This window comes from Salvelinus alpinus, chromosome 33 (assembly GCF_045679555.1).
Source record: "Salvelinus alpinus chromosome 33, SLU_Salpinus.1, whole genome shotgun sequence".
Classification (NCBI taxonomy): Eukaryota; Metazoa; Chordata; class Actinopteri; order Salmoniformes; family Salmonidae; genus Salvelinus; species Salvelinus alpinus.
In genome coordinates, this window is record NC_092118.1 from 28,244,854 (window position 1) to 28,268,234 (window position 23,381).

At 43.1% G+C, this 23,381-nt stretch overlaps 1 protein-coding gene across 1 annotated transcript in view; it reads left to right on the plus strand.

The window, feature by feature from the left end:
- Window positions 1-3,522: 3,522 nt before the first annotated feature.
- The window catches only part of LOC139563277 (72 kDa type IV collagenase-like), a 30,047-nt gene continuing 10,188 nt past the window's right edge, over window positions 3,523-23,381 (plus strand). Inside the window, exons 1-9 of the mRNA XM_071381820.1 lie at window positions 3,523-3,909; window positions 4,327-4,553; window positions 5,397-5,545; window positions 6,114-6,242; window positions 6,486-6,659; window positions 7,457-7,630; window positions 11,815-11,988; window positions 12,781-12,936; window positions 13,168-13,294. Coding sequence (XP_071237921.1) covers window positions 3,754-3,909; window positions 4,327-4,553; window positions 5,397-5,545; window positions 6,114-6,242; window positions 6,486-6,659; window positions 7,457-7,630; window positions 11,815-11,988; window positions 12,781-12,936; window positions 13,168-13,294 — 1,466 coding nt within the window. The 5' untranslated portion in view covers window positions 3,523-3,753. The remainder of the gene's footprint in view (window positions 3,910-4,326; window positions 4,554-5,396; window positions 5,546-6,113; window positions 6,243-6,485; window positions 6,660-7,456; window positions 7,631-11,814; window positions 11,989-12,780; window positions 12,937-13,167; window positions 13,295-23,381) is intronic.

A 23,381-nucleotide genomic window follows, 5' to 3' on the forward strand; every position in this document is an offset into this window, starting at 1 on the left:
TTGGTCTACTACAATTTAAATAAATACAATAAATACAAATAAAATGTAAGTAAAGTCCTAATGAAAGGAAAAGATCAAAGCAAAAGCTGCTCAATGTCTGTTGTTGAGCCATTCGACACGTTCAACAAACCGCCATTATGTTGTATAGGCTGCTAAACTCTACCACCCCTGTTATACTGAGCAGCCTATGAACATAGGCCTATTATTGGGCCAATGGGTCCTGGTCCCATCTTCATTAGAATCCGACTGAAATTGGGTTTTTAGGTCAGATTACGATTTTTGGGAGGACAAAATTTACCGATACCGATATATCTGCCAATTACAGCAGGAAATTAAAAAGTGCCGTTGTTCCACACTGAGTTCTCTTAAATTGCCATCCAAAAGCGCAATTGTCCAAGAAATTAGTTTAAAATGTTGATTTCTTACACAGTGACAATAATGACACATCATGAGAATGGCCACAAGTGTTCAGATAAGCATGCGACTAACATTACTAACATTACATCAATAGCTGGTGATTGATGTAGCCTAGTCCATGAGAGCAACATTACTGTTCTTATAATGATTTGAGGCTATACAGTGAGGGAAAAAAGTATTTGATCCCCTGCTGATTTTGTACGTTTGCCCACTGACAAAGAAATGATCAGTCTATAATTTTAATGGTAGGTTTATTTGAACAGTGAGAGACAGAATAACAACAAAAAAATCCAGAAAAACGCATGTCAAAAACGTTATAAATTGATTTGCATTTTAATGAGGGAAATAAGTATTTGACCCCCTCTCAATCAGAAAGATTTCTGGCTCCCAGGTGTCTTTCATACAGGTAACGAGCTGAGTTTAGGAGCACACTCTTAAAGGGAGTGCTCCTAATCTCAGTTTCTTACCTGTATAAAAGACACCTGTCCACAGAAGCAATCAATCAATCAGATTCCAAACTCTCCACCATGGCCAAGACCAAAGAGCTCTCCAAGGATATCAGGGACAAGATTGTAGATCTACACAAGGCTGGAATGGGCTACAAGACCATTGCCAAGCAGCTTGGTGAGAAGGTGACAACAGTTGGTGCGATTATTCGCAAATGGAAGAAACACAAAAGAACTGTCAAACTCCCTTGGCCTAGGGCTCCATGCAAGATCTCACCTCGTGGAGTTGCAATGATCATGAGAATGGTGAGGAATCAGCCCAGAACTACACAGGAGGATCTTGTCAATGATCTCAAGGCAGCTGGGACCATAGTCACCAAGAAAACAATTGGTAACACACTACGCCGTGAAGGACTGAAATCCTGCAGCGCCCGCAAGGTCCCCCTGCTCAAGAAAGAACATATACATGCCCGTCTGAAGTTTGCCAATGAACATCTGAATGACTCAGAGGACAACTGGGTGAACGTGTTGTGGTCAGATGAGGCCAAAATGGAGTTCTTTGGCATCAACTCAACTTGCCGTGTTTGGAGGAGGAGGAATGCTGCCTATGACCCCAAGAAACCATCCCCACCGTCAAACATGGCGGTGGAAACATTATGCTTTGGGGGTGTTTTTCTGCTAAGGGGACAGGACAACTTCACCGCATCAAAGGGACGATGGACGGGGCCATGTACCGTCAAATCTTGGGTGAAAACCTCCTTCCCTCAGCCAGGGTATTGAAAATGGGTCGTGGATGGGTATTCCAGCATGACAATGACCCAAAACACACGGCCAAGGCAACAAAGGAGTGGCTCAAGACAAAGCACATTAAGGTCCTGGAGTGGCCTAGCCAGTCTCCAGACCTTAATCCCATAGAAAATCTGTGGAGGGAGCTGAAGGTTCGAGTTGCCAAACGTCAGTCTCGAAACCTTAATGACTTGAAGAAGATCTGCAAAGAGGAGTGGGACAAAATCTCTCCTGAGATGTGTGCAAACCTGGTGGCCAACTACAAGAAACATCTGACCTCTGTGATTGCCAACAAGGGTTTTGCCACCAAGTACTAAGTCATGTTTTGCAGAGGGGTCAAATACTTATTTCCCTCATTAAAATACTTATTTCCCTCATTAAAATGCAAATCAATTTATAACATTTTTGACATGCGTTTTTCTGGATTTTTTTTGTTGATATTCTGTCTCTCACTGTTCAAATAAACCTACCATTAAAATTACAGACTGATAATTTCTTTGTCAGTGGGCAAACGTACAAAATCAGCAGGGGATCAAATACTTTTTTCCCTCACTGTACATAATTTTTTAGTTAACATAAAAATTAAAAATAAATAGTATTTTAGGTTATGGTAAGATACAGTATTAGTAGGCGGTCTAAGCTTGCTAAGGTACATTCTTAGAAAAAGGGTTCTTCAGCTGACCCATAGGAGAACCCATTTTGGTTCCATGTAGAACTCTCTCTGGAAACAGTTTTACATGGAACTCAAAAGGGTTGTACCTGGAACCAAAAAGGGTTCTTCAAAGGGTCCTCCTATGGGGACAGCCGAATAACTCTTTTAGGTTCAAGATAACACCTTTTTTTCTATGAATGAAGTAGTAAGACACCTAGGCCTAGGATACTAAATGTACTGTTCCTTGCAGCAACAGGTGTCAGGGAAACATTTTTGCTAACGCCTTTTGTAGGCATTTTGCTAACATAATCAGAAACGTCTTAAGAGGGGCGCTGCTCACCTTGTAGCCAGGACAGAACAGGTGAACTCTCAACTTCAGGGCCTCGTTAGAGAGCACCTTTGCTGAACTCATGTTCCTACTTTTTCAGTGGTTTTAACATTTTGTTAAACTTAACTATTTCTAGCGATATTAGGCTACACACTTTACCATTTCGTTGTCACTGTTAAAGTGGTTGTTTTGATTCCTTGCCGCAACATTTGTCTCTTTCCTTATTTCATGTCATGATCTAATGTTTGGTCCTCTGAGTGGATGAATGCGGTGTATAGGAGCTCATAAACATTTGCTAACACTTCAGCTTCGAACACACCGACATGGTCATTGCATTTTGGTACACCAGAATTAAGTTACTTTCCAATGAAAGCTGCGTTTGCTTTGCAGTGCGTTGAATTTATTGAACATAAGCGTCAAACTATATTTATAGCGGCTTGACAGAAATGGTAGCAGAAGGTGAATGTTGAACTTTTGTTGCATACATATCCAGATGATGCTGCATACTATTTTGCGCAATGGCCCTGTCGGTGTAATCGAAGCGTCACAAGACATTCATTCCCTGTAGTCCCGCGGCCGATGGCCTCTGTTCGTCCGTAGCCTAGAAAGGCTTGCTCTTTTTCCGCGTTGAGTTATTTTTATGCTATGACATAGACCTTGGTTACAACTGTGTTCATTGCAATTTATGCTGAATTTTCCCTATCTGTTTGGTTTCATTGTCAATCTATCTACTATTTATGCTGGATTCGTGCCATCATTGTACCCGCTTCAATGTATGCGCAAATACAACGAACAGGCCTAGCCTACAATGCAAAGAACACCGACCACAGAGACCAGGAATTACGCAGTGAACTCGTAATTGGAACAGGTCTCCGGTTACATTTCTCCAACGTTCCCCGATTTGGGGAGACTGCGCAGTCTGTAGCCTACACTTCCCGTGGAAAGCAGCATACAAAATTGCATGTGTAAGCACAACTGAGTTAGCAGACCTGGGTTGCAGTGCAGAATGTCCCGTTGAGGAGAAGATAAAGCAACAGAAGAGGCAAGAGGACTACATCCAGCCCAGAAGCGTTCTGTTTTTTTCCATCCTGATTACATACACAGCGATTCTCCACCGGGGAAAGATGGGGTGCCAGACGGCATTTAGCCCCCGACACCTTGTCCTCAAAGTGTTTTTGGTACAGTTAATCGCCTTTCTCCAGAAAACCTCTGCAGCCCCCTCGCCCATTATCAAGTTCCCAGGAGACGATAGTCCAAAAACAGACAAAGAAGTGGCTCTGGTAAGTGTTCCTTAAACAACCTTTCATAGTGGGAATGTCATGCGACTTTTGCTTCAAACTACTTTATCGGTTATTTTCAATAAATTCAGGAATAGCGAACTTAAATGCCATTCTACCATTTGTGAATAACTTTAAAATGACAAATCATTCATGAAACTCATAATGTTTTAGCTTCAAATACCCACTGGGTATCCAACTGTTTCCACGTCATTTCAATGAAATTAGTTGAACCAAGTGGAACAGACATTGAATTGACATCTGTGCCCAGTGGGGATGTTTCATTATGTAATGCACACAAATGTTCATGTATTCATTGATACAGTATGTCTACATGGATGAATGCACTATATAGAGTAGGAAGGTATCAGAATAGATCCTATATCAACTCATAGGCTTGTCTTTTATTCTCTTCTGCAGCACTATCTGAACAAGTTCTATGGCTGCCCACAAGACAGATGTAATCTCATGGTGCTGAAGGACACCCTGAAGAAGATGCAGAAGTTCTTCTCGCTGCAAGAGACGGGCGAGATCGACCCCAAGACAGTGGAGATCATGAAGAAGCCCCGCTGTGGAGTTCCTGATGTTGCCCAATACAACTTCTTCCACAGGAAACCCAAGTGGCAGCAAAACGCCATCACCTACAGGTCAGTGGTCAAAACATGTTCGTTTGGCCCAAATAGTGTTTTGGTATAGGGAGTTGTGCAATAGGCTTTGAACCCCATGTGCAATAGGGTTGTATTCCATATAACTCCATATGTTGCTGTGCAATGTGCTGACTGCTGAACAAAGGAAATGACTAAGGAAATGACTCCTCCAGCCCCTGTAGTTTGTTTTGGGGAGATGAAAACCTCAACTATGTGCTGCCCACCAACCTAACCACAATCTGCTAACTCCAACATTCCTGTACAATGTGTGCTTGTTTGATCATTTTTATTTGAGGTTAAGAAGAGAGTAAAGTTCTGTTGTTTACATCAGCCCTTTCTGTGTCCTCATGACTACTCAGACTCACTGTATGTACCATGGGAAAAACAAAGATGGGGAGAAGTTAACCAAAACAACAAGAGACAGAGCGTTATCCTGCTCAGACAGACTCACATAGCAGGGGTTAGTTGCTGGACTCGCTCATGAAGCATTCTAACCACATGAGTCATAGGCGTGGCCTGAAGACTGATGGACTTTATGTCCAGAAGGGGGGTTTAGGAAAGCTCTGATCTATTGCTTTTGTCCTGTAAATAGAAGAGAGATGGGTGTACAAGCTTTTGTCTTCTGCGTTTTGACATAGGTGAATCTCACGTTTGAGGGTTTTATATGCTGACATTGGTCCCTCTTCTGCTTGTATTAGGTGTATTTCCTCAAGCATACCTAGTCAATGACACAGTAATATTCCATTATGTAAGATGTATCATGCAGCACATCTTCAGCCAGGGATGAGCTGTTTAATGAGTCTCCTCCTCAGTTTCTTCTCCTCTCTGTGTTCCACCTCTCAGGATTCTAGGCCACTCTCCTGACCTGGACGAGGAGACTATTGATGACGCCTTCTTAAGGGCCTTCAAAGTGTGGAGTGACGTCACCCCACTCAAGTTCACCCGCCTCATGGATGGAGAGGCTGACATCATGATTAACTTTGGCCGCAACGGTACGGTATTACAGAACAGTTTTGACTTTTATATTCTGCTGAATGTACTGTATGAAACATCAGCAATGCCGGATGATGAGTAGCCTAGTTAAACCAGACTTAATTCTGCTCTCACCTTCGACTGGTTTAGCTAGGCTACTCATCATCCGGCTATTGCGCAAAAGGGCGGAAGTGGCTGGGAACTAGATTAGATAATGGGTGCTCAGTGCTGCTAATCGTATAGTATAGTACCGTAGGCCTGCCTATGTTTGAGTTACTAGTTGCTCTTTCTCTGAGTTCCCTGTGTCTCACATAAAGTCAATATTGTCGTGGCGAGGCCAGACCTCAAGTAAGAACATATAGAGGTCACTGTCTGACCGACTTGTGGTCAAAACAAGCACAGAATGACATGTTTTCATTACATGTCTTCATGGCACCATCCCATACGTGATCTACACTGTTGAAGTCTAACACTAGCTACTTCAGAGACAGTTCTATTCTGAGTTGAATTCATCCAGTAAGGCTGTAATTGTATACTGATCTGTGCCTTGAGTCCTTTTGTTTTAACCCTTGTTATGGGAATCCACAGAGCATGGTGATGGCTACCCCTTCGATGGTAAAGATGGTCTGCTGGCTCATGCCTTTGCTCCTGGACCAGGCACCGGGGGAGACTCCCACTTTGATGACGACGAGCAGTGGACCCTGGGAGAAGGACAAGGTACTGGAGACTGTACTGTCTGAGTTGTAAATAAAGTCTGTAAATACGAGTTCATCCTGATCTAATATAGAAACCTACTTGTTTTTACTTATCACCTATTTATTCATGGTTATACATGCCACATTTTTTAAGCAATTTGCTGTTAACATTTCACCAAAGAAATGTAGATAGCTGAACCACACAGTATCTGATACAGCTCTGTTTGAGCTCTTTTGATCATCACCCCCCCCCCTCCCTCCACAGTTGTGAAGGTGAAGTTTGGTAATGCAGAGGGGGAGTTCTGTAAGTTCCCCTTCATGTTTATGGGGAAGGAGTACAACAGCTGTACCAATCAGGGCCGTGATGATGGATTCCTCTGGTGCTCCACCACATACAACTTTGACGACGACGGCAAATACGGTTTCTGTCCCCATGAGTGTGAGTAGGAGCCAACATGGCTGTGTTTTTCTCTTTCCTCTAAAGAGTTCCTGTGAATGTATTGTGTTTTGAGTTTTAGTATGCATTTTGATATCTACATGGAGTGTATAAAGTTAAGAGTGTTGCATTCAGCAGTCTCTCAAGGAACGTCTATTGTTGTTTTAGCTATAGTTTCTGACGAGGAGTTGGCCAGGAGTTACTCCAGATGAGAGGTTTGTGATTAGTTAGAAGAAGCTGTGTTGCTGTTGGACTGGGACCAAGTGGGTGGGAGTACATTCTGGGAAACTAGTGTTGTTGTCTGGGTCATAAAATACTCTCACTTCTCTGTGTTGCTGGGCCAGATTCATGAAGCTTTTCATCAATCCTTTTGTCTGTCTGTTTGTGCTGCTGTCCATGGTACTGACATTAGGGTATAGACTCACTATAAATGAGCGCAAAGACATATTGATACATATAGGCTTACAGTCGACTCATATGAGACCAACAGTCTTATGAAACTTCCTAACTGGTTATCCTTTGATCTTGAGAAAATGGCGTACTCAGTGAAGTCTTGTGAAACATTTCTCTTATTGATAGTTTTATAGACTATTGATATACTGTAGCAATGAACATTTTAGTCTGGACAGAGTGGATGTGTAACACCCTGACAAAGAATGATTTTGCGGTTCAGTTAGCTTAAGATTGAGTCTGTGAAATCACTCAAACTCAGGCTCAACGTAACTGCCATGGCATTTTATTAAATGATGGAAACCTACTGTAAACTGTATAGATAATTCCTTCAACTTCCTGTGTTACAGTGCTGTTCACCCTGGGTGGAAACGCGGACGGAGCTCCCTGTAAGTTCCCCTTCACTTTCCAAGGGGAGAACTATGATGGTTGCACCACTCAGGGGCGTGACGACGGCTACCGCTGGTGTGCTACGACTGAGAACTATGACAATGACAAGTCCTACGGGTTCTGCCCTGAAACAGGTGGGTTCCCAGTTCATACTGCCCAAGTCCAAAGGTGTCTCTCCTTCCCTATAGGATACAAGCCTCATCAGCTGTGTTAACCCAAAAAGCTAAGGGCACTGATGCTTCCAACAGACCTAACTGTTGCATGGAAACCTTAATCTGAGGATTATATTGAAATATGTGTGTGCTTTCGATTGTACTTGAGCCAGGTTGTGTGTGTGTGTGCTAGCGTGTGTTAGTGGTGCGCGGGTCAGCTGTTTCTTCACCCGCTCACTATTGCTATTAACCCATCCGCAACCGCCCGACTATATGTGATAGTGAAAATCTGAGGCCCTCACCCAACCCTAACCCTAACCCTAACCCGTGTGTCAGGTATGCGTAAATGGCTGTAAGGGAGTCAGGTGCAGGAGAGCAGATATTGGGTAACCAACGGAGCCTTTTATTTAGGCAAACCAAAAGCACATGGCAAAATGAACACGAAATAACAATACGGGTTAACATAACCCAGCGCAACAGACTAACGTGCGCATAACATGAAACAGAATAAACAATACCACACAAAGACATGGGGGAAACAGTGTTAAATACACAACACATAATGAGGGAAATGAGAACCAGGTGTGTGGGAAAACGAGACAAAACAAATGGAAAATAACAAATGGATCGGCGATGGCTAGAAGACCGGCGACGTCGACCGCCGAGCACCTCCGCCGAGCACCGCCTGAACAAGGAGAGGCATCGACTTCGGCAGAAGTCGTGACACCGTGAATGTAGAAAATGTGCTGTAGGCTACAGTCACAGACGGCAGAACAATGTTTTGACAGGGGGAACAGGATTTTTTTTTTGCCTGACTTAAATATGTGTCTGCTTATAATTTATGACATTTTGGTGAGCTATTTGCTAGCCAACTTGTCTATAATTAGATACATGTAGCTGTCATTATATAGTGCACACATTTTGTTACGTTACAGCCTTATTCAAAAAAATATATATAAGTTTTACCCCATAATGATAAAGCAAAAACAGGTTTTTAGAATTTTGTGCAAATGTATTAAAAATAAAAATCTGAAATACCTTATTTACATACACTACTGTTAAAACGTTTGGGGTCACTTAGAAATGTCCTTGTTTTCCATGAAAACATACATGAAATGAGTTGCAAAATGAATAGGAAATATAGTCAAGATGTTGACAAGGTTATAAATAATGCATTTTAATTGAAATAATAATTGTGTCCTTCAAACTTTGCTTTCGTCAAAGAATCCTCCATTTGCAGCAACTACAGCCTTGCAGACCTTTGGCATTCTAGTTGTCAATTTGTTGAGGTAATCTGAAGAGATTTCACCCCATGCTTCCTGAAGCACCTCCCACAAGTTGGATTGGCTTGATGGGCACTTCTTACGGTCAAGCTGCTACCACAACAGCTCAATAGGGTTGAGATCCAGTGACTGTGCTGGCCACTCCATTATAGACATAATACCAGCTGACTGCTTCTTCCCTAAATAGTTCTTGCATAGTTTGGAGCTGTGCTTTGGGTCATTGTCCTGTTGTAGGAGGAAATTGTCTCCAATTAAGAGCTGTCCACAGGGTATGGCATGGCGTTGCAAAATAGATAGCCTTTCTTCTTCAAGATCCCTTTTACCCTGCACAAATCTCCCACTTTACCACCACCAAAGCATCCCCAGACCATCACATTGCCTCCACCATGCTTGACAGATGGCGTCAAGCACTCTCCAGCATTTTTTCATTTTTTCTGCGTCTCACTAATGTTTTTCTTTGTGACCCTCAAACTTAGATTTGTCTGTCCATAACACTTTTTTTCTAAATCTTCCTCTGTCCAGTGTCTGTGTTCTTTTGCCCATCTTAATCTTTTATTTTTATTGGCCAGTCTGAGATATGTTTTTTTCTTTGCAACTCGGAGTCGCCTCTTCACTGTTGACTTTGAGACTGGTGTTTTGCGGGTACTATTTAATGAAGCTGCCAGTTGAGGACTTGTGAGGCGTCTGTTTCTCAAACTAGATACTCTAATGTACTTGTCCTTTTGCTCAGTTGTGCACCGGGGCCTCCCTCTCCTCTTTGTATTCTGGTTAGAGCCAGTTTGCGCTGTTCTGTGAAATGAGTAGTACACAGCGTTGTACGAGATCTTCAGTTTATTGGCAGTTTCTGAATAGCTTTCATTTCTCAGAACCAGAATAGACTGACGAGTTTCAGAAGAAAAAGCATTGTTTCTGGACATTTTGAGCCTGTAATCGAACCCACAAATGCTTGGGGGTAAAACAGGCAATCAAATGTTTACCCGGACTATTTGTGCATTTGATTTGATGCTCCAGATACTCAACTAGTCTAAAGAAGGCCAATTTTATTGCTTCTTTAATTAGAACAACAGTTTTCAGTTGTGCTAACATAATTGCAAAAGGGTTTTCTAATGATCAGTTAGCCTTTTAAAATTATAAACTTGGAATAGCTAGTTTCCAGCTACAATAGTCATTTACAACATTAACAATGTCTACGCTGTATTTCTGATCAATTTGATGTTATTTTAATGGACAAAATATTTGCTTTCCTTTCAAAAACAAGAACATTTGTAAGTGACCCCAAACATTTGAACGGTGGTGTAAGTATTCAGACCCTTTCCTATGAGACTTGAAATTGAGCTCAGGTGCATCCTGTTTCAATTGACCATCCTTGAGATGTTTCTACAACTTGATTGGAGTCTACCTGTGGTAAATTCAGTTGATTGGACATTATTTGGAAAGACACACACCTGTCTATATAACGTCCCACAGTTAACAGTGCATGTCAGAGCAAAAACCAAGCCAAGAGGTAAAAGGAATTGCTAGAAATGCTTAATTCTGCAGGAGTTATTTTTAAGGCTATGTGAGAGGTTATAGACCTACAGTCAGTGTACAGATTTCAGTTTATCTTAACAGTAGGCTACAGTTACCTTGACATGCCATAGGCCTATTTGAAGTCCCGTCTTGTGGCTGTGGAATTCGTGTACCACCTCACAATCATCACACATAACACAGCCGCTACTGCTAATTCTCTTTTACCACTTCTCCAGATATATTCTAAACATTACTTTTCTGGCCCCCCTATAACATTACTTTTCTCCCTCCTATTTGTTTTCAATTCTCCTTTCGCAGCTTTTGTCTTATTGAATTCAACTTCGACAATGTCCTTTATTGCCTCTGTGTATTGACGTGAACTTTTTCTGCCCATTACCAAAAGCATTATTTGGCTTTCTGCCCATTCCCGAAAGCATTATTTGGTGATTGGCGGTGCTGGCTATTTGGCACACGTACAGTTAAGCCCTGAAGCTTAGGCTTATGCACTAATGCCAGATAGCCTAAAATAATCAAAGAAAAACCTCAGTGTAACCTATATATATTGCATAAGAATAATACATTTATGGATTTTTTAAGGTATTGTTTCTCTTTATTCAACCTGCCCGCCCACCCGCCCTTCAGCCACACAATATTTAATGACCCTAAACCCATCCTCCCGGGACTGCGGGTTATGAGTCAACCTGCGCATCACTAGCATGGGTGCTTGCATTTATTAGTCAAGGTGTGCTGTGCTGATGCCTCCATGTATTGGTGTAGGAGAATGTCATAATGTTCCAGACCTATGGTTTCCAATCTTGCAGCAGCTAGTCTCCTGAATGACTGTAAAAGTATTTTACTGAGTGGCTGCTGGCGGGGGTTATTTCCATTGTGTCAGTGTGGCTGGCTCAGGGGTTTGCGGGAGAGTGAGAGAGCGGGATATGGGGAGAGAAAGAGAGGCAGAAAGGGAGAGGGGGGAGGTTAAGGCTGAGGTTTTCATCTGGTTCTAATTGGTTGGGAATGCTGGCGTGCAGTGTAGTCTTGTGTGTAAGAAGCACTGAATAAGAAACAGCCTGCTTAAAAAAAATGTTTACACAGGCCCAGTGCTGTGCTGTACCAACCCAGATCCCAGATATAATATTATCATGTAGGAAAAGAAAAGACACTTTTTGGAGAGTGGTATTTGGTTTTGTTTTGGATATACCGTAGATACAAAATACATCTGATGTCAATGTCATTACAGTCACGGTAGTTTCTCAAGCAAATCCATTTAGTAATTCAACCCAAATCAAGTTGATAACTTTTAGCACTACCTCATTGGCACACAAAGAAAAGTCCATTTGGTCCTGAAATATGTATTTTTGTTCACCCATGCAGCCATGTCCACCGTTGGAGGAAACTCGGAGGGTTCCCCCTGTGTGTTCCCCTTCACGTTCCTTGGAGACACTTATGACAGTTGCACCGCTTCTGGACGTAGCGACGGCAAGATGTGGTGCGCCTCCACCAAGAGCTACGACGATGACCGCAAGTGGGGCTTCTGTCCTGATCAAGGTAAATATGTAATCGATGACCTTTGACATTATGCTTGTTTGTAGGTGGTTTTAGCAGTTTAGTGGACAATGACAAGTCATGTTTATTTATTTGAATCATTTGTATTATTATTCTGTTTTATTCATTAATGTATTTAGTCATTGTCTATGCAGAATGAAGGGAAAGTGGCCAACAGGAATTTCCCAAAATGGAAACTATTCTCTCTTTTTTTAAATTATTATTATTTTTTAATCCCATTTTCTCCCCAATTTTCGTGGTATCCAATCGCTAGTAATTACTATCTTGTCTCATCGCTACAACTCCCGTACGGGCTCGGGAGAGACGAAGGTCGAAAGCCATGCGTCCTCCGAAGCACAACCCAACCAAGCCGCACTGCATCTTAACACAGCGCGCCTCCAACCCGGAAGCCAGCCGCACCAATGTGTCGGAGGAAACACCGTGTACCTGCCCCCCTTGGTTAGCGCGCACTGCGCCCAGCCCGCCACAGGAGTCGCTGGAGCGCGATGAGACAAGGATATCCCTACCGGCCAAACCCTCCCTAACCCGGACGACGCTATGCCAATTGTGCGTCGCCCCACAGACCTCCCGGTCGCGGCCGGCTGCGACAGAGCCTGGGCGCGAACCCAGAGACTCTGGTGGCGCAGCTAGCACTGCGATGCAGTGCCCTAGACCACTGCGCCACCCGGGAGGCCCCTTAAAATGGAAACTATTCTCATTCACCTGAATATAACTTGACTTGTTATGCTTTGAATATGTGTTGCTGTATCTCTCACTCCTATTGGTGTTGTCCAGGCTACAGTCTGTTCCTGGTTGCGGCCCATGAGTTTGGCCATGCCCTGGGCTTGGAGCACTCCCAGGACCCTGGCGCTCTGATGGCCCCCATGTACACCTTCACCAAGAACTTTAGACTGTCCAACGACGACATCAAGGGCATCCAGGAGCTCTATGGTCAGTTTGAAATTCTTATGCACTGCTTATGGGTTATGTATGGGTTATGAATGTGTTATGAAGTCATTATGTAGGTACCTTTAAAATAACGTGTAACCACGACTTCACCCGCCGTTCATAACCAGAGTGCTTTGGTGAATGTCCTGCAGGTAACAAATGTATTTCTCCTGTTGAAGGATATCAATCTCATCTACTCAATGCTCACCATGTTGCCTCTCCTTTTCCTCTCAGGTGCTGGTACAGACAAGCCCGTGCCTCCCACCCAGGGCCCAGTCACTCCTATGGACATCTGTAATGAACCTGTGGTGTTTGATGCTGTGGCCCAGATCAGAGGAGAGACCTTCTTCTTCAAGGACAGGTAAATGATTTACTGGGGATTCTACAGTATTACTTCTGATCGCCAATGGTTAGAGCAACATTTGACTTGTAGGTAATACACTTTTGTTTGGTCTTCTCAAAAAGCATGTTGCCAATCTGACCACTGATCTGTCTACAGGAAACAGGCAGAAAGAACATATAACCTGAAGACTCTTATTTTAGACTCTGTGGTTAGAGTCTGTGGTTAGAGTTATTGGAGCAGACCAGTCCACAAGTTAGACCTCACAACCCACAACTAAATCATTTCACCACAAACAATGGGTAGTTTAATAGGGGGCTTTGTTTGGTCTCAGAATGCATTATTTTCTCTTGGCAATCAGGTGTTTTGTTTGAATGAAGGGGGTGGTGTTATCTCTGTTTGTCTGAGCTCTAATGCTTATTCCATGCTGTGATAAGTTATGAAACAACTGGTAATAATAACCACTCTCACAATCCTGTATCAACTATGGTAAACCAAAATGGCTGCCTGTTATTAAGATTGTAAACCAGACCCTACTATACAGTACAGGGTACAGACTTCAACTGGGATTGTCCTATGTAGTGTAGAAAAGGAATAGGCTTTCTGTATCTCTCCATCTTACATTATCTGTTGTGGTTCATTCTCAGCTTTCCATGACTCAGTGTACTTTCCCTCTGAAACATGAACTCTTCACCACAACAGATGAATCCTGTCTGGGACAAATTATGTTAGGAACACTTTCAACCCAAACAATAAGCTATTGCATGCAATCCAAATGACAAAATTGTGACTGAAAAGCAGGTTTAGATTAGGATTCATTGGACATTTATATGTTCCTTCTCAGACTTTGCCTGCCACATCTTTTAGCCTTCAAAGTTTTAAGGTGAGCTTTACTATATATCTGTCATTGCTGAGTTGGAACGGTGTCCAAAGCAAACAAGTAGACTTTTTGGACTCAAAAGACGGCAGTCATTCAGCCTGCCTGGCTTTGCCCCCTGCCCACCCTGAGTCTGGGGCTGGAGGGAAACCACCTCAAATCATGCTTACAAATCCAGCTTTAGATCATAGAATCCTGCTTTAGTTAAGCGTTAAGTCTTCACTCGCTGTGGTTCACCAAGCATTAACGCTGTTCAGGGAACAGGGACAAACATCATGCTGAAGGCTATTCTGTGGACTATAAACTACTGTATAAACAGTGTAGTGTTTGGTTGATGTGTCAACGTAATATTAACTGTTAAAGGAGGGAGGACTGCCAATTAAAACCGTAGTCTGGTTTTAACAGTAGTATCTCTCTTAATAGTTAGTTTAGAAATTATTTGACTATGCCTGTAAGTCATATCTTTGATTGGGTTAGTTTAGTTATCTTTTAGGTATATCATCTGTTGTCTACTGCTCAAACATCCTAGAGAATCCAAATCCACAAGATATCCAGCCACCATGATAAAAGCTGGCAGAATACCTATACAGTGATGTGTTGTGGACAAGACACTGGCCCTGGGGATTTCAGGAGAGATTCTCCATTTCCTCATCAGCAAGATCATTGTCTCATTCAAAATGCTTTGCGGTGTTCTAGTTCTAGATACCACATATACCATGATATCATTAACAATGACACATATTCAATGATAGCTATAATTATGGGGTGTATCTCTCAGATGGAGGGAAATGCCATTACGGAGGGAGTTACGGCTGTAGGATCTTCATTTGAGCCAGTTTGCTACAGTAGGGAAATAATTCTGAAGTAGAAGGAAATGTGAATAATTATGTGGATCATAATTAATGGATATTTTTGTAGGGGTTGATACATTTTAAGTTAGTGCAAATCGAGTCTGAAATGTTCAAGTGGAAATTACAAACTTTAGAAGCCTTTTTAAAACGTGAATAAACTGCTGTGCAGGAAAATTCTCACCAACAAAAGAGTGGTCAAATTAAGATCCGACATCTCTATGGAGGAGTTACAGTACCAAACCCATAGTTGCATGAGATCTGGACTCAGAGGGCCAGTTAGGCTGTATCTCAGGTTTCAGTGGTGGGATGACTTTGGTCCCTAGTTATTCATTGTTGGCTCTAGGTCACCAGATGGTTTAGCTATCAGAGCCATGGAGCAGAGGAGTGAGAAGAGATGGAACAGAGATAGCGAGAGTGAGGAGAGATTCAATATAGAGAGAAAGAGTGAGGAGAGATTTAATATAGAGAAAAAGAGTGAGGAGAGATTCAATATAGAGAGAAAGAGTTAGGAGAGATTTAATATAGAGAGAAAGAGTGAGGAGAGATTCAATATAGAGAGAAAGAGTGAGGAGACATTTAATATAGAGAAAAAGAGTGAGGAGAGATTTAATATAGAGAGAAAGAGTGAGGAGAGATTCAATATAGAGAGAAAGAGAAAGAGTGAGGAGAGATTCAATATAGAGAGAAAGAGAAAGAGTGAGGAGAGATTCAATATAGAGAGAAAGAGTGAGGAGAGATTCAATATAGAGAGAAAGAGTTAGGAGAGATTTAATATAGAGAGAAAGAGTGAGGAGATATTTAATATAGAGAAAAAGAGTGAGGAGAGATTCAATATAGAGAGAAAGAGTGAGGAGAGATTTAATATAGAGAGAAAGAGTGAGGAGAGATTTAATATAGAGAGAAAGAGTGAGGAGAGATTTAATATAGAGAAAAAGAGTGAGGAGAGATTCAATATAGAGAGAAAGAGTTAGGAGAGATTTAATATAGAGAGAAAGAGTGAGGAGAGATTCAATGTAGAGAGAAAGAGTGAGGAGAGATTCAATATAGAGAGAAAGAGTGAGGAGAGATTCAATATAGAGAGAAAGAGTGAGGAGAGATTCAATATAGAGAGAAAGAGTGAGGAGAGATTCAATGTAGAGAGAAAGAGTGAGGAGAGATTCAATGTAGAGAGAAAGAGTGAGGAGAGATTCAATATAGAGAGAAAGAGTGAGGAGAGATTCAATGTAGAGAGAAAGAGTGAGGAGAGATTCAATGTAGAGAGAAAGAGTGAGGAGACATTCAATGTAGAGAGAAAGAGTGAGGAGAGATTCAATATAGAGAAAAGGGGAAAGAGTGAGGAGAGATTTAATATAGAGACAGAGAGTGAGGGGAGATTCAATATAGAGAGAAAGAGTGAGGAGAGATTCAATGTAGAGAGAAAGAGTGAGGAGAGATTCAATATAGAGAGAAAGAGTGAGGAGAGATTCAATGTAGAGAGAAAGAGTGAGGAGACATTCAATGTAGAGAGAAAGAGTGAGGAGAGATTCAATATAGAGAAAAAGGGAAAGAGTGAGGAGAGATTTAATATAGAGACAAAGAGTGAGGGGAGATTCAATATAGAGAAAAAGAGTGAGGAGAGATTTAATATAAAGAGAAAGGGAAAGAGTGAGGAGAGATTTAATATAGAGACAAAGAGTGAGGAGAGATGGAGACTCAAGTCAATAAGCAAAGATTAGGATAGAGACTACTAAGGTTATTGGCATTTCGTTTCCTCAGACACATTTTTTTTTCATGGAGCTGTCAACCATGGAGCTGTCAACCAATGTCAATGTTAATAAAAATAGCCTTGGGCCCATTAGGATATTCATTTCTGTGTGCATCCATTTTGTTTTGTTTTGTTCTGCTTCTCCCTAGTTTTAGGCAGCAGTGAAAATACAGAGACAGATAAATAGGGAAGTCACAGACTGGAGGGCAGTCACCAGTCTAGTAGGCCATTGTAATGTCTGGAGGGCAGTCACCAGTCTAGTGGGTCAATGTAATGTCTGGAGGGCAATCACCAGTCTAGTAGGCCATTGTAATGTCTGGAGGGCAATCACCAGTCTAGTAGGCCATTGTAATGTCTGGAGGGCAATCACCAGTCTAGTGGGTCAATGTAATGTCTGGAGGGCAATCACCAGTCTAGTAGGCCATTGTAATGTCTGGAGGGCAATCACCAGTCTAGTAGGCCATTGTAATGTCTGGAGGGCAATCACCAGTCTAGTGGGCCAATGTAATGTCTGGAGGGCAATCACCAGTCTAGTGGGCCAATGTAATGTCTGGAGGGCAATCACCAGTCTAGTGGGCCAATGTAATGTCTGGAGGGCAGTCACCAGTCTAGTGGGTCAATGTAATGTCTGGAGGGCAATCACCAGTCTAGTGGGCCAATGTAATGTCTGGAGGGCAATCACCAGTCTAGTGGGCCAATGTAATGTCTGGAGGGCAATCACCAGTCTAGTGGGTCAATGTAATGTCTGGAGGGCAGTCACCAGTCTAGTGGGTCAATGTAATGTCTGGAGTCTGGAGGGCAGTCACCAGTCTAGTGGGTCAATGTAATGTCTGGAGTCTAGAGGGCAGTCACCAGTCTAGTGGGTCAATGTAATGTCTGGAGTCTGGAGCCAATGTAATGTCTGGAGTCTGGAGGGCAGTCACCAGTCTAGTGGGTCAATGTAATGTCTGGAGTCTGGAGGGCAGTCACCAGTCTAGTGGGTCAGTGTAATGTCTGGAGTCTGGAGGGCAGTCACCAGTCTAGTGGGTCAATGTAATGTCTGAAGTCTGGAGGGCAGTCACCAGTCTAGTGGGTCAATGTAATGTCTGGAGTCTGGAGGGCAGTCACCAGTCTAGTGGGTCAATGTAATGTCTGGAGTCTGGAGGGCAGTCACCAGTCTAGTGGGTCAATGTAATGTCTGGAGTCTGGAGGGCAGTCACCAGTCTAGTGGGCCAATGTAATGTCTGGAGGGCAATCACCAGTCTAGTGGGCCAATGTAATGTCTGGAGGGCAATCACCAGTCTAGTGGGCCAATGTAATGTCTGGAGTCTGGAGGGCAGTCACCAGTCTAGTGGGTCAGTGTAATGTCTGGAGTCTGGAGGGCAGTCACCAGTCTAGTGGGTCAACTGTAATCGTCCTGAAGTCTGGAGGGCAGTCACCAGTCTAGTGGGTCAATGTAATCGTCTGGAGGGCAATCACCAAGCTCTAGTGGGCCAATGTAATGTCTGGAGGGCAATCACCAGTCTAGTGGGCCAATGTAATGTCTGGAGGGCAGTCACCAGTCTAGTGGGTCAATGTAATGTCTGGAGGGCAATCACCAGTCTAGTGGGCCAATGTAATGTCTGGAGGGCAGTCACCAGTCTAGTGGGTCAGTGTAATGTCTGGAGTCTGGAGGGCAGTCACCAGTCTAGTGGGTCAATGTAATGTCTGAAGTCTGGAGGGCAGTCACCAGTCTAGTGGGTCAGTGTAATGTCTGGAGTCTGGAGGGCAGTCGCCAGTCTAGTGGGTCAATGTAATGTCTGGAGTCTGGAGGGCAGTCACCAGTCTAGTGGGTCAATGTAATGTCTGGAGTCTGGAGGGCAGTCACCAGTCTAGTGGGTCAATGTAATGTCTGGAGTCTGGAGGGCAGTCACCAGTCTAGTGGGTCAGTGTAATGTCTGGAGTCTGGAGGGCAGTCACCAGTCTAGTGGGTCAGTGTAATGTCTGGAGTCTGGAGGGCTACTAGACTGGACACAGTGTGCATCAGTTTAAAAGTGTTGTCACCCAGCTAACACTTTTTTGAGAGCAGATCTCTCTGGTGTGGGTAAAATCCTCTCTCTAATCTCTCTGGTGAATGTAGAATCCTCTCTTTAATCTCTCTGGTGTGGGTAGAATCCTCTCTCTAATCTCTCTGGTGAAGGTAGAATCCTCTCTCTAATCTCGCTGGTGTAGGTAGAATCCTCTCTCTAATCTCGCTGGTGTAGGTAGAATCCTCTCTCTAATCTCGCTGGTGTAGGTAGAATCCTCTCTCTAATCTCTCTGGTGAAGGTAGAATCCTCTCTCTATTCTCGCTGGTGTAGGTAGAATCCTCTCTCTAATCTCGCTGGTGTAGGTAGAATCCTCTCTCTAATCTCGCTGGTGTAGGTAGAATCCTCTCTCTAATCTCTCTGGTGTAGGTATAATCCTCTCTCTAATCTCGCTGGTGTAGGTAGAATCCTCTCTCTAATCTCGCTGGTGTAGGTAGAATCCTCTCTCTAATCTCGCTGGTGTAGGTAGAATCCTCTCTCTAATCTCTCTGGTGAAGGTAGAATCCTCTCTATTCTCGCTGGTGTAGGTAGAATCCTCTCTCTAATCTCTCTGGTGTAGGTAGAATCCTCTCTCTAATCTCGCTGGTGTAGGTAGAATCCTCTCTCTAATCTCTCTGGTGAAGGTAGAATCCTCTCTCTATTCTCTCTGGTGTAGGTAGAATCCTCTCTCTATTCTCTCTGGTGTAGGTAGAATCCTCTCTCTATTCTCTCTGGTGTAGGTAGAATCCTCTCTCTATTCTCTCTGGTGTAGGTAGAATCCTATCTCTATTCTCTCTGGTGTAGGTAGAATCCTCTCTCCAATCTCTCTGGTGTAGGTAGAATCCTCTCTCTAATCTCTCTGGTGTAGGTAGAATCCTCTCTCTAATCTCTCTGGTGTAGGTAAAATCCTCTCTCTATTCTCTCTGGTGTAAGTAGAATCCTCTGTCTAATCTCTCTGGTGTAGGTAGAATCCTCTCTCTAATCTCGCTGGTGTAGGTAGAATCCTCTCTCTAATCTCTCTGGTGAAGGTAGAATCCTCTCTCTAATCTCGCTGGTGTAGGTAGAATCCTCTCTCTAATCTCTCTGGTGAAGGTAGAATCCTCTCTTTAATCTCTCTGGTGTAGGTAGAATCCTCTCTCTAATCTCTCTGGTGAAGGTAGAATCCTCTCTCTAATCTCTCTGGTGAAGGTAGAATCCTCTCTCTAATCTCTCTGGTGTAGGTATATTCCTCTCTCTAATCTCTCTGGTGTAGGTATAATCCTCTCTTTAATCTCTCTGGTGTAGGTAGAATCCTCTCTCTAATCTCTCTGGTGAAGGTAGAATCCTCTCTCTAATCTCTCTGGTGAAGGTAGAATCCTCTCTTTAATCTCTCTGGTGTAGGTAGAATCCTCTCTCTAATCTCTCTGGTGAAGGTAGAATCCTCTCTCTAATCTCTCTGGTGTAGGTATAATCCTCTCTCTAATCTCTCTGGTGTAGGTAGAATCCTCTCTAATCTCTCTGGTGTAGGTAGAATCCTCTCTCTATTCTCTCTGGTGTAGGTAAAATCCTCTCTCTATTCTCTCTGGTGTGGGTAAAATCCTCTCTCTAATCTCTCTGGTGAATGTAGAATCCTCTCTCTAATCTCTCTGGTGTGGGTAGAATCCTCTCTCTAATCTCTCTGGTGAAGGTAGAATCCTCTCTCTAATCTCGCTGGTGTAGGTAGAATCCTCTCTCTAATCTCGCTGGTGTAGGTAGAATCCTCTCTCTAATCTCGCTGGTGTAGGTAGAATCCTCTCTCTAATCTCTCTGGTGAAGGTAGAATCCTCTCTCTAATCTCGCTGGTGTAGGTAGAATCCTCTCTCTAATCTCTCTGGTGTAGGTAGAATCCTCTCTCTAATCTCGCTGGTGTAGGTAGAATCCTCTCTCTAATCTCGCTGGTGTAGGTAGAATCCTCTCTCTAATCTCGCTGGTGTAGGTAGAATCCTCTCTCTAATCTCGCTGGTGAAGGTAGAATCCTCTCTCTATTCTCGCTGGTGTAGGTAGAATCCTCTCTCTAATCTCTCTGGTGTAGGTAGAATCCTCTCTCTAATCTCGCTGGTGTAGGTAGAATCCTCTCTCTAATCTCTCTGGTGAAGGTAGAATCCTCTCTCTATTCTCTCTGGTGTAGGTAGAATCCTCTCTCTATTCTCTCTGGTGTAGGTAGAATCCTCTCTCTATTCTCTCTGGTGTAGGTAGAATCCTCTCTCTATTCTCTCTGGTGTAGGTAGAATCCTATCTCTATTCTCTCTGGTGTAGGTAGAATCCTCTCTCCAATCTCTCTGGTGTAGGTAGAATCCTCTCTCTAATCTCTCTGGTGTAGGTAGAATCCTCTCTCTAATCTCTCTGGTGTAGGTAAAATCCTCTCTCTATTCTCTCTGGTGTAAGTAGAATCCTCTGTCTAATCTCTCTGGTGTAGGTAGAATCCTCTCTCTAATCTCGCTGGTGTAGGTAGAATCCTCTCTCTAATCTCTCTGGTGAAGGTAGAATCCTCTCTCTAATCTCGCTGGTGTAGGTAGAATCCTCTCTCTAATCTCTCTGGTGAAGGTAGAATCCTCTCTTTAATCTCTCTGGTGTAGGTAGAATCCTCTCTCTAATCTCTCTGGTGAAGGTAGAATCCTCTCTCTAATCTCTCTGGTGAAGGTAGAATCCTCTCTCTAATCTCTCTGGTGTAGGTATAATCCTCTCTCTAATCTCTCTGGTGTAGGTATAATCCTCTCTCTAATCTCTCTGGTGAAGGTAGAATCCTCTCTCTAATCTCTCTGGTGAAGGTAGAATCCTCTCTTTAATCTCTCTGGTGTAGGTAGAATCCTCTCTCTAATCTCTCTGGTGAAGGTAGAATCCTCTCTCTAATCTCTCTGGTGTAGGTATAATCCTCTCTCTAATCTCTCTGGTGTAGGTAGAATCCTCTCTAATCTCTCTGGTGTAGGTAGAATCCTCTCTCTATTCTCTCTGGTGTAGGTAAAATCCTCTCTCTATTCTCTCTGGTGTAAGTAGAATCCTCTGTTTAATCTCTCTGGTGTAGGTAGAATCCTCTCTCCAATCTCTCTGGTGTAGGTAGAATCCTCTCTCTAATCTCTCTGGTGTAGGTAGAATCCTCTCTCTAATCTCTCTGGTGAAGGTAGAATCCTCTCTCTATTCTCTCTGGTGTAGGTAGAATCCTCTCTCTATTCTCTCTGGTGTAGGTAGAATCCTCTCTCTATTCTCTCTGGTGTAGGTAGAATCCTCTCTCTATTCTCTCTGGTGTAGGTAGAATCCTATCTCTATTCTCTCTGGTGTAGGTAGAATCCTCTCTCCAATCTCTCTGGTGTAGGTAGAATCCTCTCTCTAATCTCTCTGGTGTAGGTAGAATCCTCTCTCTAATCTCTCTGGTGTAGGTAAAATCCTCTCTCTATTCTCTCTGGTGTAAGTAGAATCCTCTGTCTAATCTCTCTGGTGTAGGTAGAATCCTCTCTCTAATCTCGCTGGTGTAGGTAGAATCCTCTCTCTAATCTCTCTGGTGAAGGTAGAATCCTCTCTCTAATCTCGCTGGTGTAGGTAGAATCCTCTCTCTAATCTCTCTGGTGAAGGTAGAATCCTCTCTTTAATCTCTCTGGTGTAGGTAGAATCCTCTCTCTAATCTCTCTGGTGAAGGTAGAATCCTCTCTCTAATCTCGCTGGTGTAGGTAGAATCCTCTCTCTAATCTCGCTGGTGTAGGTAGAATCCTCTCTCTAATCTCTCTGGTGAAGGTAGAATCCTCTCTCTATTCTCGCTGGTGTAGGTAGAATCCTCTCTCTAATCTCTCTGGTGTAGGTAGAATCCTCTCTCTAATCTCGCTGGTGTAGGTAGAATCCTCTCTCTAATCTCTCTGGTGAAGGTAGAATCCTCTCTCTATTCTCTCTGGTGTAGGTAGAATCCTCTCTCTATTCTCTCTGGTGTAGGTAGAATCCTCTCTCTATTCTCTCTGGTGTAGGTAGAATCCTCTCTCTATTCTCTCTGGTGTAGGTAGAATCCTATCTCTATTCTCTCTGGTGTAGGTAGAATCCTCTCTCCAATCTCTCTGGTGTAGGTAGAATCCTCTCTCTAATCTCTCTGGTGTAGGTAGAATCCTCTCTCTATTCTCTCTGGTGTAGGTAAAATCCTCTCTCTATTCTCTCTGGTGTAAGTAGAATCCTCTGTCTAATCTCTCTGGTGTAGGTAGAATCCTCTCTCTAATCTCGCTGGTGTAGGTAGAATCCTCTCTCTAATCTCTCTGGTGAAGGTAGAATCCTCTCTCTAATCTCGCTGGTGTAGGTAGAATCCTCTCTCTAATCTCTCTGGTGAAGGTAGAATCCTCTCTTTAATCTCTCTGGTGTAGGTAGAATCCTCTCTCTAATCTCTCTGGTGAAGGTAGAATCCTCTCTCTAATCTCTCTGGTGAAGGTAGAATCCTCTCTCTAATCTCTCTGGTGTAGGTATAATCCTCTCTCTAATCTCTCTGGTGTAGGTATAATCCTCTCTTTAATCTCTCTGGTGTAGGTAGAATCCTCTCTCTAATCTCTCTGGTGAAGGTAGAATCCTCTCTCTAATCTCTCTGGTGAAGGTAGAATCCTCTCTTTAATCTCTCTGGTGTAGGTAG